Here is a 22,154-nt window from a genome sequence, read left to right on the forward strand (position 1 = left end):
GTTCTCCAATACCTCTGTGGCATTGCACATTTTGTCTTGTGGTGCAGCTGATCACAAAATAGGCCTTTACTTTATCAGTAGTTATGGTCAGGTCATGAGTTGGAAACGTTTTGTTGTTCAGTCCATCACTATGCAGCTTATTCCTACTGAACGAAGATGGGTGGTGCACTTATTATCTGGCTATTGCTGTGGAATCCTGTCAGGCTTGAAACGAGTCCTGGTGGGGACGTCACACTTGAAGGTAGCTCTGAGATAGCGCAGCCACCTTATAACCCCAATTCTCTAGCCCACAATCCTTGTGAGTGCGGGTTCCTGCTGGGAGCATGAAATTAGCCCCTTTTTTGTATTCAGTCAATGCTACCAAATGAATCCTCGGGCTGCTTTCATATAAGGCAGCAATCCGCTGCTGCCAAAATGGGGGGGACTGGCACGCACAGGGAGCACGTCTCTAGAAATTGTGTGTACACAGCCCGTGATTTCTGTCCATTAAAAGGAATGGGTGGAAAATCATGTGTGCGCACCCGAAATGAGCTCTTCGAGTGCCGCTCTCTACAGGAAGTGTCAAATCGCAGAATCACACCTAAAATATGTTAGTCAGAAACTAGAGAAGTGATTTTGTTCTCCCAAATATATTAGAATGAACCTGGTTGAAATGCAATTCAATTCTTAACAGTAATTTAGACATAATGATGCTGCTTCATATTAAAAGTTAACTTTTCATTTTTTTAAAAAAAGATTTCAAACTACCTCCGAGATGTGGATCAATACTCACCCTCTGGGTATTTATATTGATCTGTGATGTCTTTCCTCCCATCAGACCCAATCTGCTTGGTCACAATTAATTTTCCAACCTCATCAGTCTTCACATCACCTTTAATCAGGGAACCATCCTTCTGTCTGTTCCAGTATACAACGTCACTGTTTACCTTCAAGCAAAAAAATCAAGATTAATTTACAAAGAAAGTGCTGTACAATGTGCTAACAGGTCCACTAACTTTTTTAATGTTCTCTAGATGTGCAGGAAAACTGTTTCCACCACTGCCCTAACAGAACAATCTGCCCATATTGGCCTGATCACTAGGTGAACATGTAACGCAGCATCCCACCTCAAGGGGTGGTAGGAAAAACAGGTGGGAAATACAATCTATTGACCAATGGTGGAGAATCATGGGGGGAAAAGTCAATAGTACTGGATCTAAAAAGAGGAAATGGTTAATGTAGGGGAGCGAGAGGGACAGGGCATTAGGAGAAAGTAATAGAGAGCCAGATGGTAGAAAGACAAGAGGATGGAAGAGGGAATATGTGTACATGAGAGCAACAGAGAAAGTGAGAACAAAATAAAAACTACAATGTTTTGGCTTTTACCTTCTTCAGCTAATAAGATCTAACAATTGTAAACAATTTTACAACACCAAGTTATAGTCCAACAATTTTATTTTTAATCCCACAAGCTTTCGGGGGCTTCCCCCTTCCTCAGGTGAACGGTGTGGAAGGGGGAAGCCCCTGAAAGCTTGTGGGATTAAAAATAAAATTGTTGGACTATAACTTGGTGTTGTAAAATTGTTTACAATTGTCAACCCCAGTCCATCACCGGCATCTCCACATCAAGATCTAACAAAGCTAATAAGGTTGCTATTTACAGATGGTAATGTAAACAAAGCAGAGTCTCATGAACGAATACTAGCAGCTGACTGAGGCACGGTGACAGTTCACAAAGGAGGAAACAGATTTTTATTGCGAGACCAAAAAAAGTTAGCTTCATGTATTGTTACCAGATCATGCTAACAATGATTTCAGCAACTCAGCTTTCTAACAATTTTCCTTTTTACTTTGCGAAACACTTCTGGACTAAACTGCATCTAATGTGTGCGTCAGGACTTTCCAAGTATTCAGTTAAATGAAGAACCACATGAATCATACATGGGGGGAAAGAAAATCACTCATGAAGCCTTTATTTGGTCACCTTCGTTCACCAACAATTATATCCAGAAACCTTTCAATTTCAACATTTTCATTCCCGCCCAGATCAAGAACATCCAGAATCACACAACCCACTTGTGCTGTATATTTTATTAATTGGAAAGGTTGTGGAATGAAAGGCACAGAAAAGAAGGATCCCTATCAACATACGAACATGTGAAATTTGACAGACAGGAAAAGATCTACTGGTCCATCCAGCCTGTCCCATTATTTATGTTGTGATGCCTAGTGCATCACAATACAGGCACTGCATACACTCCCAGCCCCACCCGGACACCACTTGTCAGACCTGTTGACTTATGTCAATTGTAAACAATTTTACAACACCAAGTTATAGTCCAGCAATTTTATTTTAAATTCACAAGCTTTCGGAGGCTACCTCCTTCCTCAGGTGAACGATGTGGAAATGAAATCCTCGAAATGAAATCGCATTTATAATTCACAGAACAATGCTTGATGATTACAGACAGTCTTTTCAACTGCTGGACTATAACTTGGTGTTGTAAAATTGTTTACAATTGACATAAGTCAACAGGTCTGACACGTGGCAGTTGAAAAAACTGTCTGTACTCACCAAGCATTGTTCTGTGAATTATAAATGCGATTTCATTTCGAGGATTTCATTTCCACATCGTTCACCTGAGGAAGGAGGAAGCCTCCGAAAGCTTGTGAATTTAAAATAAAATTGCTGGACTATAACTTGGTGTTGTAAAATTGTTTACAATTGTCAACCCCAGTCCATCACCGGCATCTCCACATTATGTCAATTGGTAAGCAAGCTGATTCACAGGGAAAATTCCACATTGCCAGTGGAAGTGTAATCCTCACTTTTTGGGGAAAGTTCTGAAGCTGTGTCTACTGCTGTTTTTATACATATGTAAATTCACAAACATCAGCATTTGTATTTGGGCCACTGGACCAGAAATCACTGGTTTGGTGACAAAGGGTTTTAACTGGGAGGATTAACAAAGTTATACCTGTACCTTGAAAGGGATACAGAAATCATGTGGGGAATTTTAACTCCCCCAGGTCAAGCAGGAAGGGGGGCGAGAGTGGGGGCGGGGGGGGGGGCAGGGTTAAATTGTTAAAAATGAGAAACCTAACGTTTAACTGGGGCGTGTTGGGGGTGGGCGAGTAACCTGCTCTTGAGAGGCAGGTCAGTCATTTAAATATGTTAATGAGGCTGCATGCCTCAGATCTTAGCAGCCATTTAGATTTAACGGCTGCGGGCCGTGTTTCCCAGAATTTGGGAAACCCAACAGCGAAAGGGAGGTGAGAGCTGCTGGATCCAGCAGGTAAGTGCTTTTCCAGCCCTGTTTATGGGGCAGGAGGACCAGGAGTGCTTCCCCCTGGCCCCTCAAGCTAACCTGCTTACCTTCCCGTGATCTGCCAAACCCCCTCCTCGATCTCTAGACCTACCCCCATCAGCCTCTCAATCTGGCCGGCTGTTGGGCGGGAAATGGAGAAAAAAAATTCAAATGAGGTCCTGCCGTTAAATTTGGCAGGACCTCCACGTTCTCCATAATTTTGGTTTCCCGGCCGTTAAAAGTCACCCCCACTCCCTCCCCATCTCCCCGTAAATATTGGGGCCCATATATCTGTGCTGCATTTCATAAAAGAAATATTCAGCCATGTAATTGTTTCCTTGACACCACTCCACCTATTTGCCCTTATTATATAAATCTAGAGGACTGTTGTATATCCTAGGGTTTCCACGTACCTCTGCATAAATGAAAGGTGCATCATATGGAAAGCAAACCTGCCCTTGTTTTATGGCTTTAACAGAAGATGGTCCACACCTATACATGCCTAAGGAAAACAACATGAATAATCAAAATAGTATACAACTTACTGGAAAGCACTTATCCAAAGCTTCCTGTTGCCTTAAAATTAAAACATAATGGGGTCCTACAGTAGACTTATTGACGTAAAGGCTCTTAAGATAGTAGGTGAGAGTTGACTGTACTCAGTTGCTATCAAATCGTTAATGTGCAATTTTTGGATCCACTGCTTTTTAACTTACTGCTTACAATAAGCTAGGCATTCCAATCATTAGACATTGACAATAACCAATATGAATGAGACAGACAACCAGGCTACCAAAACAGGCTACATTAGACCGTGATCCTATAAATTATAAATATCAGAGCTGTGGAATTGATAAGTTAATGTTAAAAATTTAAAAGGCCCAGATTCACTGGCTCAGGGATGGGCCATGTGGTAGAGGAGGCAATGACCAGAAAGGCATTTCTTTCTGGAAGCAATTTGAACCTATTAAATGTTTGCACAGGGAGAGAGCTGTGGGAGGAGCCGGCTTTATAGTTGAGTGCAACCTCCAGCAATAAAAGGAGTTGTCGCCAATGTGTGCACAAATGCTTTAGTGATGTTGAAAAAGTCGCAAAGCAAAAGACTGAGTTTAACTACAGTGCCCAGACATCAACCAGATGAGGAGACCAGCAGAAGAAGGAACTGAAAGCAGCAAGAAAGAAGTCGGTCCAGCTGTTCAGTTTGATAAACTGGGAGGACATTGGGTAGGGATCTCCACATCCAAATCTTCCTTAAATACCCAACTCTATAGAACATATTCAAAAATAATACTTTGGTAAATTATTAGCTAACAATGAATACAGCAAAGAATGCATCTGGCATTAGTTCGTTGATATAATAATTTTACATCAATAAGGATAATTTTAAATTTCCTCTCCTAACAAATAAGCCAAGACAAACAATAACAACTTGCATTTATATAGCGCCTTTAATGTAGTAAAGCATCCCAAGGCGCATCACAGGAGCGTAATCAAACATAAGGAGATATTAGGACAGGTTGTTCAAAGACATAGGTTTTAAGGACCATCTTAAAGGAGGACAGAAAAGTAGAGAGGTGGAGGGGTTTAAGAGACGGAATTCCAGAGTTTAGGGCCTAGGCAGCTGAAAGCGCCACCAATGGTGGAGCGATGAAAATTGGTGCTGCACAAGAGGCTAGAATTAGACGAGAACAGAGATTTCGGAGGGCTGTAGGGCTGGAGGAAGATACAGAGATAGGGAGGGGCGAGGCCACAGAGGGATTTGAAAACAAGGATGAGAATTTTAAATTCGAGGTGTTGCCGGACTGGGAGCTAATGTAGGTCAGCGAGCACAGGGGTGATGGGTGAACGGGGCTTAGTGCGAGTTAGGATGCAGGCAGCAGAGTTTTGGATGAGCTCAAGTTTATAGATGGTGGATGATGGGAGGCCAGCCAGGAGAGCATTGCAATAGTCAAATCTAAAGGTAACAAAGGCATGGAAGTGGGTTTCAGCAGCGGATGAGCTGAGGCAGGGGCGGAGACAGACGACGTTACGGAGGCTGAAGTAGGCGGTCTTGGTGATGGACCAGATATGTGGTTTGAAGCTCATCTCAGGGTCAAATAGGACGCCAAGGTTGTGAACGGTCTGGTTCAGCCTCAGACAGTGGCAAGGGAGAAGGATGGAGTTGGTGGCTAGGGAACGGAGTTGGTTCGGGGACTGAAGACAATGGCTTCGGTCTTCCCAATATTTAGTTGGAGGAAATTTCTCTTTATCCAGTACTGGATGTCAGACAAGCAGTGTGACAAATCAGAGAGTGTGGAGGTGTCAACAGAGGTGGTGGTGAGGTAGAGCTGGGTGTCATCAGCATACATGTGGAATCTGACGTTGTGTTTTCGAATATTGTCGCCAAGGGGCTGCACGTAGATGAGAAACAGGAGGGGGCCAAGGATAGATCCCTGGGGGATTCCAGAGGTAATGGTGCGGGAGCGGGAAGAGAAGCGGGTGATTCTCTGGCTACGACTGGATAGATAAGAATGGAATGAGGCGAGCGCAGTCCCGCCCGTGAGGATGACGGAGGAGAGGTGTTGGAGAAGGATGGTGTGGTCAACTGTGTCAAAGGCTGCAGGCAGGTAGAGAAGGATGAGGAGGGATAGTTTACCACGGTCACAGTCACATAAGATGTCATTTGTGACTTTGACAAGTGCTGTTTCAGTACGGTGGCAGAGGCGGAAACCTGATTGGAGGGATTCAAACATGAAGTTGCGGGATAGATGGGCACAGATTTGGGAGAGGAAAGGGGGGTTGGAGATGGGGCAGTAATCCGTAGTGCGATCTGTGCCAAACTACAAGTAACAATATTCCAAACACCAACACAGACATGTTCACTAACACGTATACTATGGGGTAAATTTTACAAATTAGTGTTCCGCGCGCAATGCCATGCTCGATGTAAGGCAGGTCAGACAATTGGGCATAGAGGTCATCACACCCGATTTTGTTGTCAGTAAAATGAATAATCAGAAAATTGAGAGCACCACAAATCAGCCACACTGACCTCCATGCCTGATGTCTGATCTGCTCTCCCACCAAGCGAAGCTCTAGGCTGAGAACTCTAACTTGTAAAACTTACCCTATATCAGCACCACATCAGCATTTACCTGGCACAGAGGAGAGAGCTATTCCACTAAAGGGAGATGAATTAGCTAGACCCATATTAGATTGCAGGCCTCGGGCACATGAGGAGGCCTACGAGGGTTTGGACATCTTCAAGTCTTAAGACTGTTGGAGCCTCAACAGAATATACAATATTCTCTTGATCAGTTACAGTGTACCGTGGGTCTGAGTCTGAAGAATATCAATGTTCCATGCCTGAGATTTATATGATAATGGACTATGGATTCTCTGCAATTCATCTATTATGGAGGGAATGTCAACTGAGATCATGACTTGAATCAATCCCTTGGGGATGTGAATTTAACAACACAGGGAATGTTTTTCAAATAGATGTAACTGGAAAAGTATGAGCCATGGAGTCCACTATTCAGGCAACTCTGAGGGCAGGACTTGTGGACCTTGGAGAAGGGTTGATGTTTTCTTTAAGGCAAGATGTAGCAAAGGTAGATGGCCAATGCTCTGTAACACTTGGAATAACATAGACAGGTAATCAGTCTCAATCCAATGATGGTTACTCTGACCAACACAACCTTGGAGTCCTGCAGAAAACACTGACCCTTCCACAGAAATGGTTCAAGCCAATTCTTGCCCTAACACACAGACATTTCTCCCCTTCCATTCAAACCTAGTTTGGTATTGGTGTTTACTGTAAAAGTCACTTCTTTTACATTCACATTGCAAAATTTTCTGTGCAGCTGCATTAGCATTTTCCTCTTCAGCCAGTGTTCAGGTCTCAGGAACTAATTGTCCTTCACACCCTGCTTACCAGCCTCCACATTTCTTTGCAGGTCATTTAACCCAGCCCTCTCTGTGATTAGTGTATCTCTTGCTTCTCTGCCCATCCCCTCTACTCACTAAAATCTTTTAATCTTTCCGTCTTTGATTCTGATGAAAAGTACACACCTGAAACAGCTTCACCTATCTTCACTTCATAGGGGCTGACTGACCTGCTAAATATTTCTAGCATTTTCTGTCTTTATTTCTCATTTCCAGCACTTGAATTTTTTCTTTCTATTATTCCACGTTTCTTAAACTTCATTTCTAATTTAGTGTATGCTCTCTTTTCTAGCTTCCAGTGAAGTCCATTTGTGGTGAACTTATTTTATCTACTGTCAGTACTCTTGTGCTGGATTTAACAGAATGTCAACAGTACGGAGTTCATAGAGAATGTTGCCAAGACTGCATTTCCTCTCCTTTGAGAACCAAGGGGGGAGCTGTCACAAGTTGCCTTATAGCAAATTTCTAGTCTAGTATCTTCTGTACATTACGACATAATGATAATTATTTGGTGTCTAGATGACATATGGATTTCTTGGCCTGGATTTTCTGGTTAAGGAGCATTTCTGGCATGAAGCCCACCATTTCTGCCCAACATGGAGATGCTCCCATTATCCCTGCCATCTTTTTGGCTCTGGGGTAATCTGCATGTGCGTGAGAGGTGGGTTTTCCAGCCTCCCAGACTGAGTGTACAAACTTGTTCCTGCAGTGGGCTTGCTGCAGCAGGAAAAAAGAGGTAGCCACCGAGCTGCCCGCAGGATAAAAACATTTTAGTGCCAAATCTTTTCTTTCATTGATGGGTACCCTGTGCATGGCTGTTCTCTGAGTGCGCTCACACAGGCTCCCCCCGTCCAATGAATCCCCAAGGCTCCCTCCATCAACCTTAGAATGCCGGATGTTGGGCCCCTGCATCCCAGTGTTTAATCAGGGAAACAAGGCAAAGGCTTTTGTTCCCTTATTTTATTAGCCCTATCCAGACTCTCCAACAAAAAACACAGTGGGACAAGGCTGGAAAATCCAGGTCAACATCTTACTACTGTGATGGGCACAATAGTCTCTTACACAGACTGAGGCTACATCGCTGTGATCATTATTACTGGACACAACAAGATATTTACTGCAAAAGGAATCCAATGTTCACCTACAACATTTTCAGTAAAATTAGGTCTGTCTCTCCGATGTCTTCTGTTGTTCCTTGAGGGCATATGAGAGGCAAAAACCATGAAAGAGATGTTCACACAATAGTGAATTATCTGGGGGTATATTTTGCATTTTATGTTTCTCAAGGATGTTGTGCCTCACAGTTCATTGGGTATCAGCATTATAAACCTTTTTATAGCCAACCTGTAAACATCAATATCAGAAAAGTAATTTTAGGAGACAAAGTCTTGTAGTGACCGACCTTCACTTGTTTCTTGAGGCGTGGCATCTACAACTTGCCACCCGCCATAACCTGGTGGAAGGTCAGATCTGGACATCCAGCATTCATTCCAGCAATGATAGTTCCTATTTATAATTATGAACAAGATAAAAAGACATTTGTAAACTTGATGTATTAAACAAGAACAAAACCTAATATAGAAAAACAAAGTGGGACAATTTCATGTAGATGATAGTTATTCTTTTCCAGCAGTTTTCTGTCCCATTATTATTTTAAAAAAATAATGAGAAAGGCATTGTCAAACCATACTTAACACTGTAAAAAGGGAACTTCTTTTGTCTTTGATCTAGCTGTAGAAACTTCAGAAGTTACATCTTTTGGCACAACTGGAAAGTACAAATGTTATCATTTTACTTATGGAAATTATCAGCTGTTGGCCAACAGTCTCAACAAGAAAATGGATGAGATTGAGAACTGCAGTCAGCCATTTCCTTTCAACTACAGATACCCAAGTATCTCGCAGCTTGGAATTATAGTCTAATTAAAAGAAGTTCAGTCTTAGTTCCGGGAGACACTGTTTCATAACACCAAACTACATTAACTCTTTGAACATGGAGGGCTCTTCTCAACTTTCAAAGTACATGCATGCTTTGAATTATTAAAAAATATGTAAAAGTAACTTTTTGTACATTTTAAATGCTGAATGTTATAAAGTAGAACAGGGTAAAGATAGTCAAGTATAGGATATTTCCTAATTGAAATCAAATCGCAATAAGGTTTTGTTCTTAAATAATAGTCCAGTAATATTTTGTCACCCACTGGGCTTCAGGGACCAAACATACGGTACTCAACAGGGGGGGAGGGTGGGGGGGAAAGAGTAAGTAGGCTCCTGTTATGAGTGCATGAATTAGAAATCCCCTCCCCCAAGAATGCTTTCTGGAATCTATTATCCCTGTAGCAATTGATTTTTTTTTAAGTAATTAAAAAACCTATAGCCACAGAAAGTGTCTACTTGCCCGACAACTACAATGATGGAAGATAAACTAATAGCAGGATTGGGATGCAAATTTCTCCCCCGCTCCTTTGGTGAAGCCATTGGCTCATGCTGGGTACAGTTCCACCGGGGCCGAGCACCCTCTGCTACATGACCGTTCTTCATATGTGAGTTTGGCAAATGAGAGACTACAGGATATTTGGCTGCTAGGGCATCGCGGCTGAGCCAGATTCCGTCCACACTTTCCAGCAGGGGTGGTCACTAGAATACGATCAGGAGCAGGAGGCCTGGTTGATTTCCTCTTCCTAGCCTTGAGTTCTGAGGTCAATTAAATTGTCCATGCTCCCACCTCCATGAGATCATCTAATTCAGCACAGAGTGGGAATCAAACCTTGGATTTTCTAGTCCTTTTGCCTCAGATATATAATGTTAGTTAAACTTTGAAAAGGAGGTAGACACAGAAAGAAGCATCCAAATTGAGTCAAATTTGGGGAGTCATTAAATAGGAACATAGGAATTGCTAGATGAAAAAAGACCAAGGTCCATCTAAATCACCTTCTACCATCCTGGTCATCGCATGATACAACGATAATGGAGTTGTTGACTAATCATGGTAATCAATATCTAGCAATTAGTCTATAACAAACCCAGACATGAGGCGAGGAAAATCCCAGTGATGGAAAGCTTTCGAAAACATGGGCATGATTTTTTACTCGGAGCCGGGTACCCTGTGTATCCGCAGATATTCACGTGGGGAACCCAGAAGCGAATTGAGTGTGTCGCAATCTACGATCGCAACTCAATTGAAGGTGAGTATTTGAGCTTCTGCGTTTCCCATGTGCCAGGCAGCCAGATTGACAGTGCAAGAAGAGCTGCAAATCAGAGAGGGGGCAGGAGGGCGAGAGAGATCTTTGGCACTGCAAAAAATTGGAGGTGAGGGGACGTGAATGACATCAGGGTGTCCAGCCAGCATCGGAGATCGGGGAATGGGGGGGTGGTCCAGCATCGGGTGGAGGATCCAGCATAGGATGGGGGGGCTCACTATCGGGGGCGGGGGGGGGGGGGGGGTGGCGGGTGATGTGGCCGATTGCCAGGTGAGCTTGTTGGGACTGGATGAAGCACTCCTGCTCCTCTGGGCCCACAAGCAGTGCAATAAAGACACTCACCTCATGGATCCGGCCCTTCCCGCCAGCATTCAACTGATGTGATTCGGAGTGATGGGAAACCCGAACAGGTAAGGTTGATTTCCTTTTAATTGTCCAATACACAAAATATTAAGTACCTCAAGTATCTCAATGAGGTACATTGCCCCTTTAAGTATCGGCCTGCTGGCTTTAAGTGGGGGCGGGACTTCCTGGTGTCTGCTGTGCACACGCAGACAAACCTGCCTGGGTTAAACCCAGAAATGGGCACGTTGCAGTCGGGATGCGGTCACGCTCCAAACATCTACTATTTTGACTGCCCACCCGCTCCCAACCCACCCATTCTTGGGGGTTAAAATTAACCCCCATAGGTCCAAAGTCACATGTTCTTCCCAAGCATGCTACACTTACCAAATGTCATGTCTCAAATTACTCATATACTGTATCCCAAAATATTATTTTCTGAAAGAAATGTATCTAATTTGCATGTGAATGAATCAATACCATCTGCTTCCATTGTCTCCCTCGGGAGCCTGTTCCACAGATTTATGACTTGCTCAGTGAAATATTGTTTCCGCAGATTCATTTTGAATTAATCTATTAAATTATTGGTAATTGTTATAGACCCCCCAGTCAGACACTTGAACATGATGAGTTACTATGGAAACAGACTTCTAAAGCCTCAAAAGTAAGCCACCTTTGTTTGATGGGTGACTTTAATTTTCCCGGAATTCAGTGGCATGAAGGTTTACCCTCTGTTGTGGTGGGAAGTGCAGCTGAAAAATTTGTTGAAAATATACATGACTGTTTCCTGACTCAACACGTCAATGAAGTAACCAGGGGTGACAATATATTAGATCTCGTTTTTAGTGGTGAGCCTGACCTCGTATCGGGCCTCCATGTGAGGGAGCACCTGGGCAACAGTGACCACAACATTATACTTTTTTAATTGGCTGTTAGAACCAAAGGTACTGAAAATCTACAACTCGTACAAGATTTCAAAAGGGCAAACTTTGCTAATATGGCAGATGATTTGGAACGGGTTAATCGGCTAACCCTACTGGGTGGTGATGAGACTGATGTAGAATACAAATGGAAAGTTTTTAAGAATAAGATAAAAAATGTGGAAGACAAATATGTACCCAAAGTCAAAATAAGGGAATGTGGTAAGAAAAAGCCAAGGTGGCTGACTGGTCATGTACAAAGATAAATAAGATGTAAACAAAAATGTTTTTACAATCTTAAGGCATCTAATACTCAACTAAACAGAGATAAGTACAAAGAACAATTAAAGAAAACAAAGGCTGCTATTAGATCAGCTAAAAAGGATAATGAAGAAGAGGATTATAGACAATTGTGGAAGTAATGGGAAAAGCTTTTTCAGTTATGTGAAGAGTCAGGCCAATGTCAAAGACTGTATTGGGCCATTGAAGGACTCACTGGGTATGGCAGAAATATTAAATGAGTACTTTGCAATGGTCTTTACTCTTGAAGACGATACCTGACTGTTAAAATTTAATGACGTTAATAATAAAATTAGTAACATTAACATAGATGAACATATTGTTTTAGATAGAATTAAGAACCTAAAAATAGATAGAGCGGCCGGGCCGGATGATATCCACCCGAGGATCCTCGGGGAGATGGGACACGTACTGTGCGAGCCCCTTGCCCGTATCTTTAATAGCTCACTGCACTCTGGGACGGTTTCCATAGACTGAAAGGTGGCTAATGTAGTCCCTATCTTTAAAAAAAGGAGATAAGACTGACCCGGCTAACTATAGGCCCAGTGGTTTGACATCAGTAACAGGAAAGGTGCTTGAAGGAATCTTTAGGGATGTAACATATGATTCCTTACCTAAGAAAGGATATACTTGCCATAGAGGGAGTGCAGCGAAGGTTCACCCGACTGATTCCTGGATGGCAGAACTGTCGTTTGAGGAAAGATTGGGTCGACTCGGCCTGTATTCACTCGAGTTTAGAAGAATGAGAGGGGATCTCATTGAAACATATAAAATTCTGACAGGGCTAGACAGACTGGATGCAGAGAGAATGTTTCCCCTGGCTGGGGGGGTCTAGAACAAGGGGTCACAGTCTCAGAATACGGGGTAGGACATTTCGGACTGAGATGAGGAGAAATTTCTTCACTCAGAGGGTGGTGAACCTGTGGAATTCTCTACCACAGAAGGCTGTGGAGGCCAAGTCACTGAATATATTTAAGAAGGAGCTAGATAGATTTCTAGACACAAAAGGCATCAAGGGGTATGGGGAGAGAACAGGAATATGGTATTGAGATAGAGGATCAGCCATGATCATATTGAATGGTGGAGCAGGCTCGAAGGGCTAAATGGCCTACTCCTGCTCCTATTTTCTATGTTTCTATGTTTACTTGGATAGAGAGGGACATACTGGGGACACCCAACATGGCTTCAAAAAAAGGTCATGTCTAACAAATATGATATTTTCTTGAAGAAGTCACTAAGATGGTGGATGAGGGAAGCCCAGTAGACATTGTCTACTTAGACTTCCAAAAAGCGTTTAACAAGGTACTGCACAAGAGGCTTCTCTACAAGATCGAACCTCCGGTATTAGTGATAATATATTGAGCTGGATTGAGAACTGGCTGGAAGGACGCAGGCAGAAAGTAGTTATAGATGGATCTGGATCTGTTTGGAGACTGGTCACCAATGTTGTCCTGCAGGGATCGGTGTTGGGACCGTTGCTCTTTACTATTTTTATTAATGATCTAGATGTAGGTGTTGGGCGTACGATCTGCAAATTTGGAGATGATCCCAAGATCTGTGCAAGTGTCAGGACTGTAGACGATGCTCGACTGCTTCAGGCGGATCTTAATGTGTTGGGGTACTGGGCTTGTGACTGGCAAATGATGTTTAATTTGGAGAAGTGCAGTGTTATGCATGTGGGCAGGACAAATGCTCAACATACATACACCCTTCAGGGAAAAGCATTAAAGCAGGTGGGGAAAGAGAGATCTGGGTGTTCAACTGCATAGGTCTCTAAAGGTTCATGAGCAATGCCGTGAAGCAATAGCTGGAACAAATAGGATGTTAGGGTGCATTTGTAGGACAGTTGACTATAAGACAAAACATGCTATTTTGCCCTTGTACAAGACTGTGGTCAGACCTCATTTGGAATACTGTGTCCAGTTTTGTTCATCTCACATGATGGATGATATTGAGGCTTTGGAAAGGGTGCAGAGGAGGACCACCAGATTAATTCCAGGCTTAAAGCATCTTAGTTATCAAGATAGGCTAAAAGAGCTGGGTCTCTACACTTTAGAGAAGCGTAGACTTAGGGGTGATCTGATTGAGGTTTAGTAGATGATGAAAGGAATAGATTGGAACAAACTGTCAGCTGGAGCACAATTAAAATAAGTTAGGGAGGACCCAGGGATCACCACATTAAGTTATACAAGGCCAGGTCTAGGTTAGATGTTAGGAGGTGGTTCTGTTCCCAGAGAATAGTGGACCTCTGGAACAGGCCGCCGGCTCGTTGGGTGGACGCTGATTCTCTGAATTTCCTCAAGCAAGTGCTGGTCCTGTTGCTGGCTGGGGCGGAGAACATCTCTTACAAAAGGTAGGTGATTTAATGCATAGTTATTAGGCCAGAGTGATCTCCTGGACTAGTTTCAATCGCCAAAGGAAGAGGAATTTCCCAGATTTTTTTCCCCCAAATAGGCATGGAATTTTATTTGTTTTTTCAGCTCTCCCAGGAGATCACATGGTGTGGGGTGGGTGGTGTATATATTGCGATACACAAGATATCACAGTTGTGTGGATCAGGCTGGATGGACCAGAGGGTCTTTTCCTGTCCATCATTGGTTGTATGTTCGTAGATCAAGTTCAGAATTTGTTTTGCCACTCATAATGAACAATACCCTAGAAATTACTGTTGGTGATACGATATCGCCCATTTTACACAATTGCCCAAAGTCACATTTACCCCAGTGAAACCACATTTTGCTCCATTTGAATGTCGGCATTATTTTCATCCCAATCATTGTCCTTTCATCGAGTTAATTTTCACTTCTATCCTCTGGCGTTAATGGGGCGGTAATGGCCTCAAAATGGGGTTGGTAGCATTGGTAGCCTTACTGGCCCGTTAACACCAATGAAGAGGCCGGCGACATTTTGAAAGGGGCCTACCACTGGGCGCCCTAAGCACCCACCTGTTTCAGGTAGTAGACCCCTTTTAATATGCAACTCAGGGTCCTAAGACCCCAAGTGCCATTTCAGGTCAAAATTGGCCACAGCTTACACCATACATACTCCGGCCAGTTCCACGGGTGATGGAGCTGAAGCGGCACATCCAAGGTAATTGGAATGATTTAATAAACTGGGCCACTACTGCCCTGGGACCCCCACCCTCTGCGATTGCGGCCCTCCCCCGCACGTACCTTCCTGGCGGCTGGGGCGGCCCAATATTGGGAGACCTCAATCCGACCAACTGCACTGGGACGCCTGTTTGGCACCGTGGAGTTTGCTGGCCTGACGTTAATGAGGCCGGTGCCTCAAAATCACGGCCACGTCTTACCGCAGGTATGGCCGACCGCCCGACGCATACCGCCAGTTGGTCACCCAAAAGTCAAAATCCACCGCAATATCTTTGATGATGCTTTCCAAAAATGGACCATGTACATAGAAATTTAGTTGATTTTACAGTTAATGAAACTAACAAGAAGTTGGTGAAGGGAGATTATTGGCAAAGTGATACTCCAGTTTTTTCACTGCTTTGTTCAAGAGACAACTAAGAACATGAGAAATAAGAGCAGGAGAAGGCCATAGAGCCCCTCGAGCCTGCTCCCCCATTCAATAAGATTGTGGCTGATCTTCTACCTCAACTCTACTTTCCCACCATATCCCTTGATTCCCTTAGTGTCCAAATATCCATCAGTCTCAGTCCTGAATATACTCAATGTCTGAGCATCCACAGCACCTCTGGGGTACAGAATTCCAAAGATTCACAACCCTCAGTGAAGAAATTTTTCCTCATCATGGTCCTAAATGGCTGACCCCTTATCTTGAGATTATGACCTCTAGTTCTAAACTCTCCAGATAGGGGAAACAGCCTCTCAGAATACAGCCTGTCAAGTCCTCTATGAATGTTATACGTTTCAATGAGATCACCTCTCATTCTTCTGAACTCCAGAACATATAGGTCCATTTTACTCAATCTCTCCTCATAGGACAACACTCTCATCCCAGAAATCAATCTAGTGAACCTTCGTTGCAGCCCCGCTGAGGCAAGTATATCCTTCCTTAGATAAGGAGACCAAAACTGTACACAGTACTCCAGGTGTGGTCTCACCAGAGCCCTATTCAATTGCAGCAAGACCTCCTTACTCTTATATTCCAAACCTTTGCAATAAAGGCTAACATACCATTTGCCTTCCTAATTGCTTTCTGTACCTGCATGTTAACTTTCTGTGATTAATGTACAAGGACACCCAAATCCCTCTGACTACAACATTGCTTAGTCTCTCACCTTGTAAAAAATATTCTGCCTTTCTATTCTTCCTACCAAAGTGGATAATTTTATATTTCCCCACATTATACTCTATCTGCCACCTTATTGCCCACTCACTTAACCTGTCTATATCCCTTTGTAGCCTTTTGCATCCTCCTCACAGCTTACTTTCCCACCTATCTTTGTATCGTCAGCAAACTTGGATACATTACACTCAGTCCCCTCATCTAAGTCATGATATATAAAGTAAACAGCTGAGGCCCAAGCACTGATCCTTGCGGCACCCCACTAGTCACAACCTGCCAACCCGAAAATGACCCGTTTATTCCTACTCTCTGTTTTCTGTCCATTAACCAATCCTCAATCCATGCTAATCTATAACTCCCAATCCCATGATCCCTAATCTTGTGTAACATCTTCTTGTGTGGCAACTTATCAAATGCCTTTTGAAAATCCAAATATACTACTTCCCCTTTAGCTATCCTGCTAGTTACATCCTCAAAAGACTTTAATAGATTTGTCAAACACAATTTCCCTTTCATAAAACCGTGTTAACTCTGCCTAATCATATTATGATTTTCTAAGTGCTCTGTTACTATGTCCTTGATAATAGATTCTAACATTTTCACTACTACTGATGTCAGGCTAACTGGCCTGTAGTTCCCTGTTTTTTCTCCCTCCTTTCTTGAACAGTGGGGTTACATTTGCTACCTTCCAATCCATGAGGACCGTTCTAGAATCTAGGGAATTCTGGAAAATTAAAACCAATGCATTCACTATCTCTGCAGCTACCTCTTTTAAAACGTAGGATGTAGGCCATCAGGTCCAGGGGATTTGTCGGCTTTTAGTCCCATTAATTTCTCCAGTACTTTTTCTTTACTAATCTTAATTGCTTTAAGTTCTTCACTCTCATTAGACCCCTGGTTCCCCATTATTTCCAGTATGTTTTTTGTGTCTTCAACTGTGAAGGCCGATACAAAATATTTGTTTAACGTCTCTGCCATTTCCTTAGTCCCCATTATAATTTCTCCTGTCTCTGCCCCTAAGGGACTCATGTTTACTTTTGATGATCTCTTCCTTTTTACATACTTGTAGAAGCTTTTACAATCTGTTTTTATATTTCTTGCTACTTTACTCTCATACTCTGTTTTCTCCCACTTTATCAAATTCTTGGTCATCCTTTGCTGATTTCTAAAACCCTCCCAATCCTCAGGCTTACTATTGTTTTGGCAACATTGTAAACCTCTTCTTTTAATCTAATACTATGCTTAACTTCTCTAGTTAGCCACAGTTGGATCATTTCTCCCGTTGTGCTTTTATTCCTCAAGGGAATGTATATTCATTGAGAATTATGAATTATAGGAATATAGGAACATAGGAACAGGAATAGGCCATTCAGCCCCTCGTGCCTGCTCCGCCATTTGATAAGATCATGGCTGATCTGTGATCTAACTCCATATACCTGCCTTTGGCCCATATCCCTTAATACCTTTGGTTGCCAAAAAGCTATCTATCTCACATTTAAATTTAGCAATTGAGCTAGTATCAATTGCCGTTTGCGGAAGAGAGTTCCAAACTTCTACCACCCTTTGTGTGTAGAAATCTTTTCTAATCTCACTCCTGGAAGGTCTGGCTCTAATTTTTAGACTGCGCCCCCTACTCCTAAAATCCCCAACCAGCAGAAATAGTTTCTCTCTATCCACCCTATCTGTTCCCCTTAATATCTTATAAACTTCGATCAGATCACCCCTTAACCTTCGAAACTCCAGAGAATACAACCCCAATTTGTGTAATCTCCCCTCGTATCTTAACCCTTGAAGTCTGAGTATCATTCTAGTAAACCTACGCTGCACTTCCACCAAGGCCAATATGTCCTTCCGAAGGTGCGGTGCCCAGAACTGCTCACAATACTCCAGGTGCGGTCTAACCAGGGTTTTGTATAGCAGCAGCATAACTTCTGCCCCCTTGTACTCTAGTCCTCTGGATATAAAGGCCAGCATTCCATTAGCCTTATTGATTATTTTCTGCACCTGTTCATGACACTTCAATGATCTATGAACCTGAACCCCTAAGTCCCTTTGGACATCCACTGTTTTTAACTTTTTACCATTTAGAAAGTACCCTGTTCTATCCTTTTTTGATCCAAAGTGGATGACCTCACATTTGTCTACAATGAATTCCATTTGCCACAGTTTTGCCCATTCACCTAATCTATCAATATCGCTTTGTAATTTTATGTTTACATCTACACTGCTTACAATGCCACCAATCTTTATGTCATCGGTAAACTTAGATATGAGACTTTCTGTGCCTTCATCTAAGTCGTTAATAAATATTGTGAATAATTGAGGCCCCAAGACAGATCCCTGCGGGACTCCACTAATCACATCCTGCCAATGTGAGTACCTACCCATTATCCCTACTCCATGTCGCCTTTCGCTCAGCCAACTTCCTAACCAAGTCCTTACTTTTCCCTCGATTCCATGGGCTTCTATCTTAGCTAACAGTCTCTTTTGTGGGACCTTATCAAATGCCTTCTGGAAGTCCAAATAAATAACATCCATTGACATTCCCCTGTCCACTACTTTAGTCACCTCTTCAAAAAATTCAATCAGGTTTGTCAGGCACGACCTACCTGATTAACTGAAAATTCTCGAGGTGTTCAGTCACCCTATCCTTAATTATAGATTCCAGCCTTTTCTTTAAATGTTCAGCATTGCTTATCTTCCGTCATATATTTTAATCTAGTTTCCCAATCTACCTTTTTTTAAAATTCGTTCACGGGATGTGGGCGTCGCTGGCAAGGCAGGCATTTATTGCCCATCCCTAATTGCCCTTGAGAAGGTGGTAGTGAGCCGCCTTCTTGAACCGCTGCAGTCCGTGTGGTGACGGTTCTCCCACAGTGCTGTTAGGAAGGGAATTCCAGGATTTTGACCCAGCGACAATGAAGGAACGGCGATATATTTCCAAGTCGGGATGGTGTGTGACTTGGAGGGGAACGTGCAGGTGGTGTTGTTCCCATGTGCCTGCTGCTCTTGTCCTTCTAGGTGGTAGAGGTCGCGGGTTTGGAAGGTGCTGTCGAAGAAGCCTTGGCGAGTTGCTGCAGTGCATCCTGTGGATGGTGCACACTGCAGCCACAGTGCGCCGGTGGTGAAGGGAGTGAATGGGGTGCCAATCAAGCGGGCTGCTTTATCTTGGATGGTGTCGAGCTTCTTGAGTATTGTTGGAGCTGCACTCATCCAGGCAAGTGGAGAGTATTCCATCACACTCCTGACTTGTGCCTTGTAGATGGTGGAAAGGCTTTGGGGAGTCAGGAGGTGAGTCACTCGCCGCAGAACACCCAGCCTCTGACCTGCTCTCGTAGCCACAGTATTTATATGGCTGGTCCAGTTAAGTTTCTGGTCAATGGTGACCCCCAGGATGTTGATGGTGGGGGATTTGGCGATGGTAATGCCGTTGAATGTCAAGGGGAGGTGGTTAGACTCTCTCTTGTTGGAGATGGTCATTGCCTGGCACTTATCTGGCGCAAATGTTACTTGCCACTTATCAGCCCAAGCCTGGATGTTGTCCAGGTCTTGCTGCATGCGGGCTCGGACTGCTTCATTATCTGAGGGGTTGCGAATGGAACTGAACACTGTGCAGTCATCAGCGAACATCCCCATTTCTGACCTTATGATGGAGGGAAGGTCATTGATGAAGCAGCTGAAGATGGTTGGGCCTAGGACACTGCCCTGAGGAACTCCTGCAGCAATGCCCTGGGGCAACAACCACTACCATCTTCCTTTGTGCTCGGTATCTCTCCAGCCACTGGAGAGTTTTCCCCCTGATTCCCATTGACTTCAGTTTTATTCTTATTATGACTTTTCGTAGCAAGATTTTACAACTGAGTGGCTTGCTAGGCCATTTCAGAGGGCAATTAAGAATCAACCACATTGCTGTGGGTCTGGAGTCACATATAGGCCAGACCGGGTAAGGGCGGCAGGCTTCCTTCCCTAAAGGACATTCGTGAACCAGATGGGTTTTTACGACAATCCGGTAGTTTCATGGCCATCATTACTGATACTAGTATTTTAATTCCAGATTTTTATTTTAATTAATTGAATTTAAATTCGCCAGCTGCCGTGGCGGGATTTGAACTCATGACTCTGGATTTTAGTCCAGGCCTCTGGATTACTAGCCCAGTAACATAACCACTATGCTACTGGGCTAGTGGTTATGTTACTGGGCTAGTAATCCAGAGGCCTGGACTAAAATCCAGAGCTTAGCTAACTTGTCCCTCATCCCTGCATAATTGGCTTCGTTTAAAATTAAGACCCTAGTCGTGGACTTAACTACATCACTCTCAAACTCAATATGAAATTCTGTCATATTATGATCACTCATCCCCAGAGGATCCTTAACTATAAGCTTACTAATTAACCCTGTCTCATTACAGAATGCTGGATCTAAAATAGCCTGTTCCCTAGTTGGTTCCTCGACATATTGTTTTAGAAAAACATGTCCACTGCATTCCATCAACTCGTCCTCCGATCCTTTCGCACTGCTGCCTTTATCTCATCCTTTATTATCAGGGATACCCCTCTCTTCTTCCATTACATGTGTTTCTCGAGAAACAGGTGATGTATAGACATAGTGGGAAGGGGAGATTGAAATCAATCATGCAAAACAGCAGACTGGTTGGATTAATTGACCCTCTTTCTGATAGGAAAAGCACATAGAATACTATGCAACAGATTTAATATTATTTGAACGTAACATTATTCACTGAATGTAACAGAGTACTAAGTTACATGCTGTTAATTGTTCTTACCAGATCGAGTCCTTAGTGAAATTTGGGTCTTTCTTTCCTGTTGCATCGAGGATGATGTCAGTGGTTAAGTTAGCATCATTGTCATGAGCTGAGGAGAAGTTTGTCACAGCTCTTGCTGGTATTCCCAAGCAGCGAAGAACTGGTCAGAATTAAAATAATAGAACGTGTTCAATTTCTTCTGGCAGAAAGTAGGATTTAACATATTCAACTCTTGAATCAAATGGCTTTTAAAAATGTCATTTGTGCACTGTGGCTATCTGATTCAAATTATTACTAAATAAGAATAAATGCAGTAATTGAAAAATGTGTCAATTGCTCTATCAGTTATAGGATAGAAATGTATTTAGTTTGCCTTATTTTTTAAGAAGTTTGAGAATGCACAGATAGCGTCCAGAAACCATGCCTAGTCTTACTGGCCTGTGACCCAGGCCTGGGTTTCCCAACCCTCCCAGAAATTGGGAGTTCCTATCCCGAGCACTGTCTCCAGCAGCCCGGGAAATGCAGCAATTTAAATATCCCCCCCCCCCCCCCAATCGGCTCGGTGACGCCACCCGCAGAGAGCTGCGATCGTGTAGAGATCAGTCAGGAGGGGGTTGGAGAGTCAGGAATCATGAGGGCTCGGGGCTCGCAGGTGTCGGCATTCGGGGGGTGGGGGGGCTCTGAAATGCAGGAGGAGGGGTCTAAAATCGGTTGGCTGAAATGGGGGTCTCTGAAATTGGGGGGCTCGAGAGTGGAGTGGAAGAGAGGGAGACTGGGGAATGGGGGCTCGGGGAGCGAGGGAGACTGGGGATGGGGGATTAGGGGATGGGAAGTCGGGGGAGAGAAGGGGATTTGGGGTCGGAGATTGGGATACCAACGGGGGGAGGGGGGAAATGGGTTGGGGGTGGGGGAACCAGCATTTCCCGAAGCGCCAGGAGCAGCAGCACCAACGTGATGAGTGGGAGCAGTGCTGAGAGAGGAGCAGCCAGTAAAGGGGTGAGTGAAGCCTGGGGACCTTACTGTGGATAAATAGTGAAAGATTGTTTCCATTGGTGGGCGAATGGGGAACTAGGGAATGAAAACCAAGGATTCTCACTGGAAGAAACAAGGGGGAGGGGAGGAGGAAAGTTCTTCAACTGAGGGCTAT

At 43.5% G+C, this 22,154-nt stretch overlaps 1 protein-coding gene across 3 annotated transcripts in view; it reads right to left on the minus strand.

The window, feature by feature from the left end:
• LOC137338109 (coagulation factor XIII A chain-like) overlaps window positions 1-22,154 on the minus strand; it is a 288,396-nt gene that overhangs the window by 21,177 nt on the left and 245,065 nt on the right. For all 3 annotated transcript variants that reach the window (XM_068001790.1, XM_068001788.1, XM_068001789.1), the window contains 4 exons: window positions 21,029-21,167; window positions 8,617-8,720; window positions 3,701-3,789; window positions 773-926 (listed from right to left, as the gene is read on the minus strand). In XM_068001790.1, coding sequence (XP_067857891.1) covers window positions 773-926; window positions 3,701-3,789; window positions 8,617-8,720; window positions 21,029-21,167 — 486 coding nt within the window. The remainder of the gene's footprint in view (window positions 1-772; window positions 927-3,700; window positions 3,790-8,616; window positions 8,721-21,028; window positions 21,168-22,154) is intronic.

This window comes from Heptranchias perlo, chromosome 2 (assembly GCF_035084215.1).
Source record: "Heptranchias perlo isolate sHepPer1 chromosome 2, sHepPer1.hap1, whole genome shotgun sequence".
Taxonomy (NCBI): Eukaryota; Metazoa; Chordata; class Chondrichthyes; order Hexanchiformes; family Hexanchidae; genus Heptranchias; species Heptranchias perlo.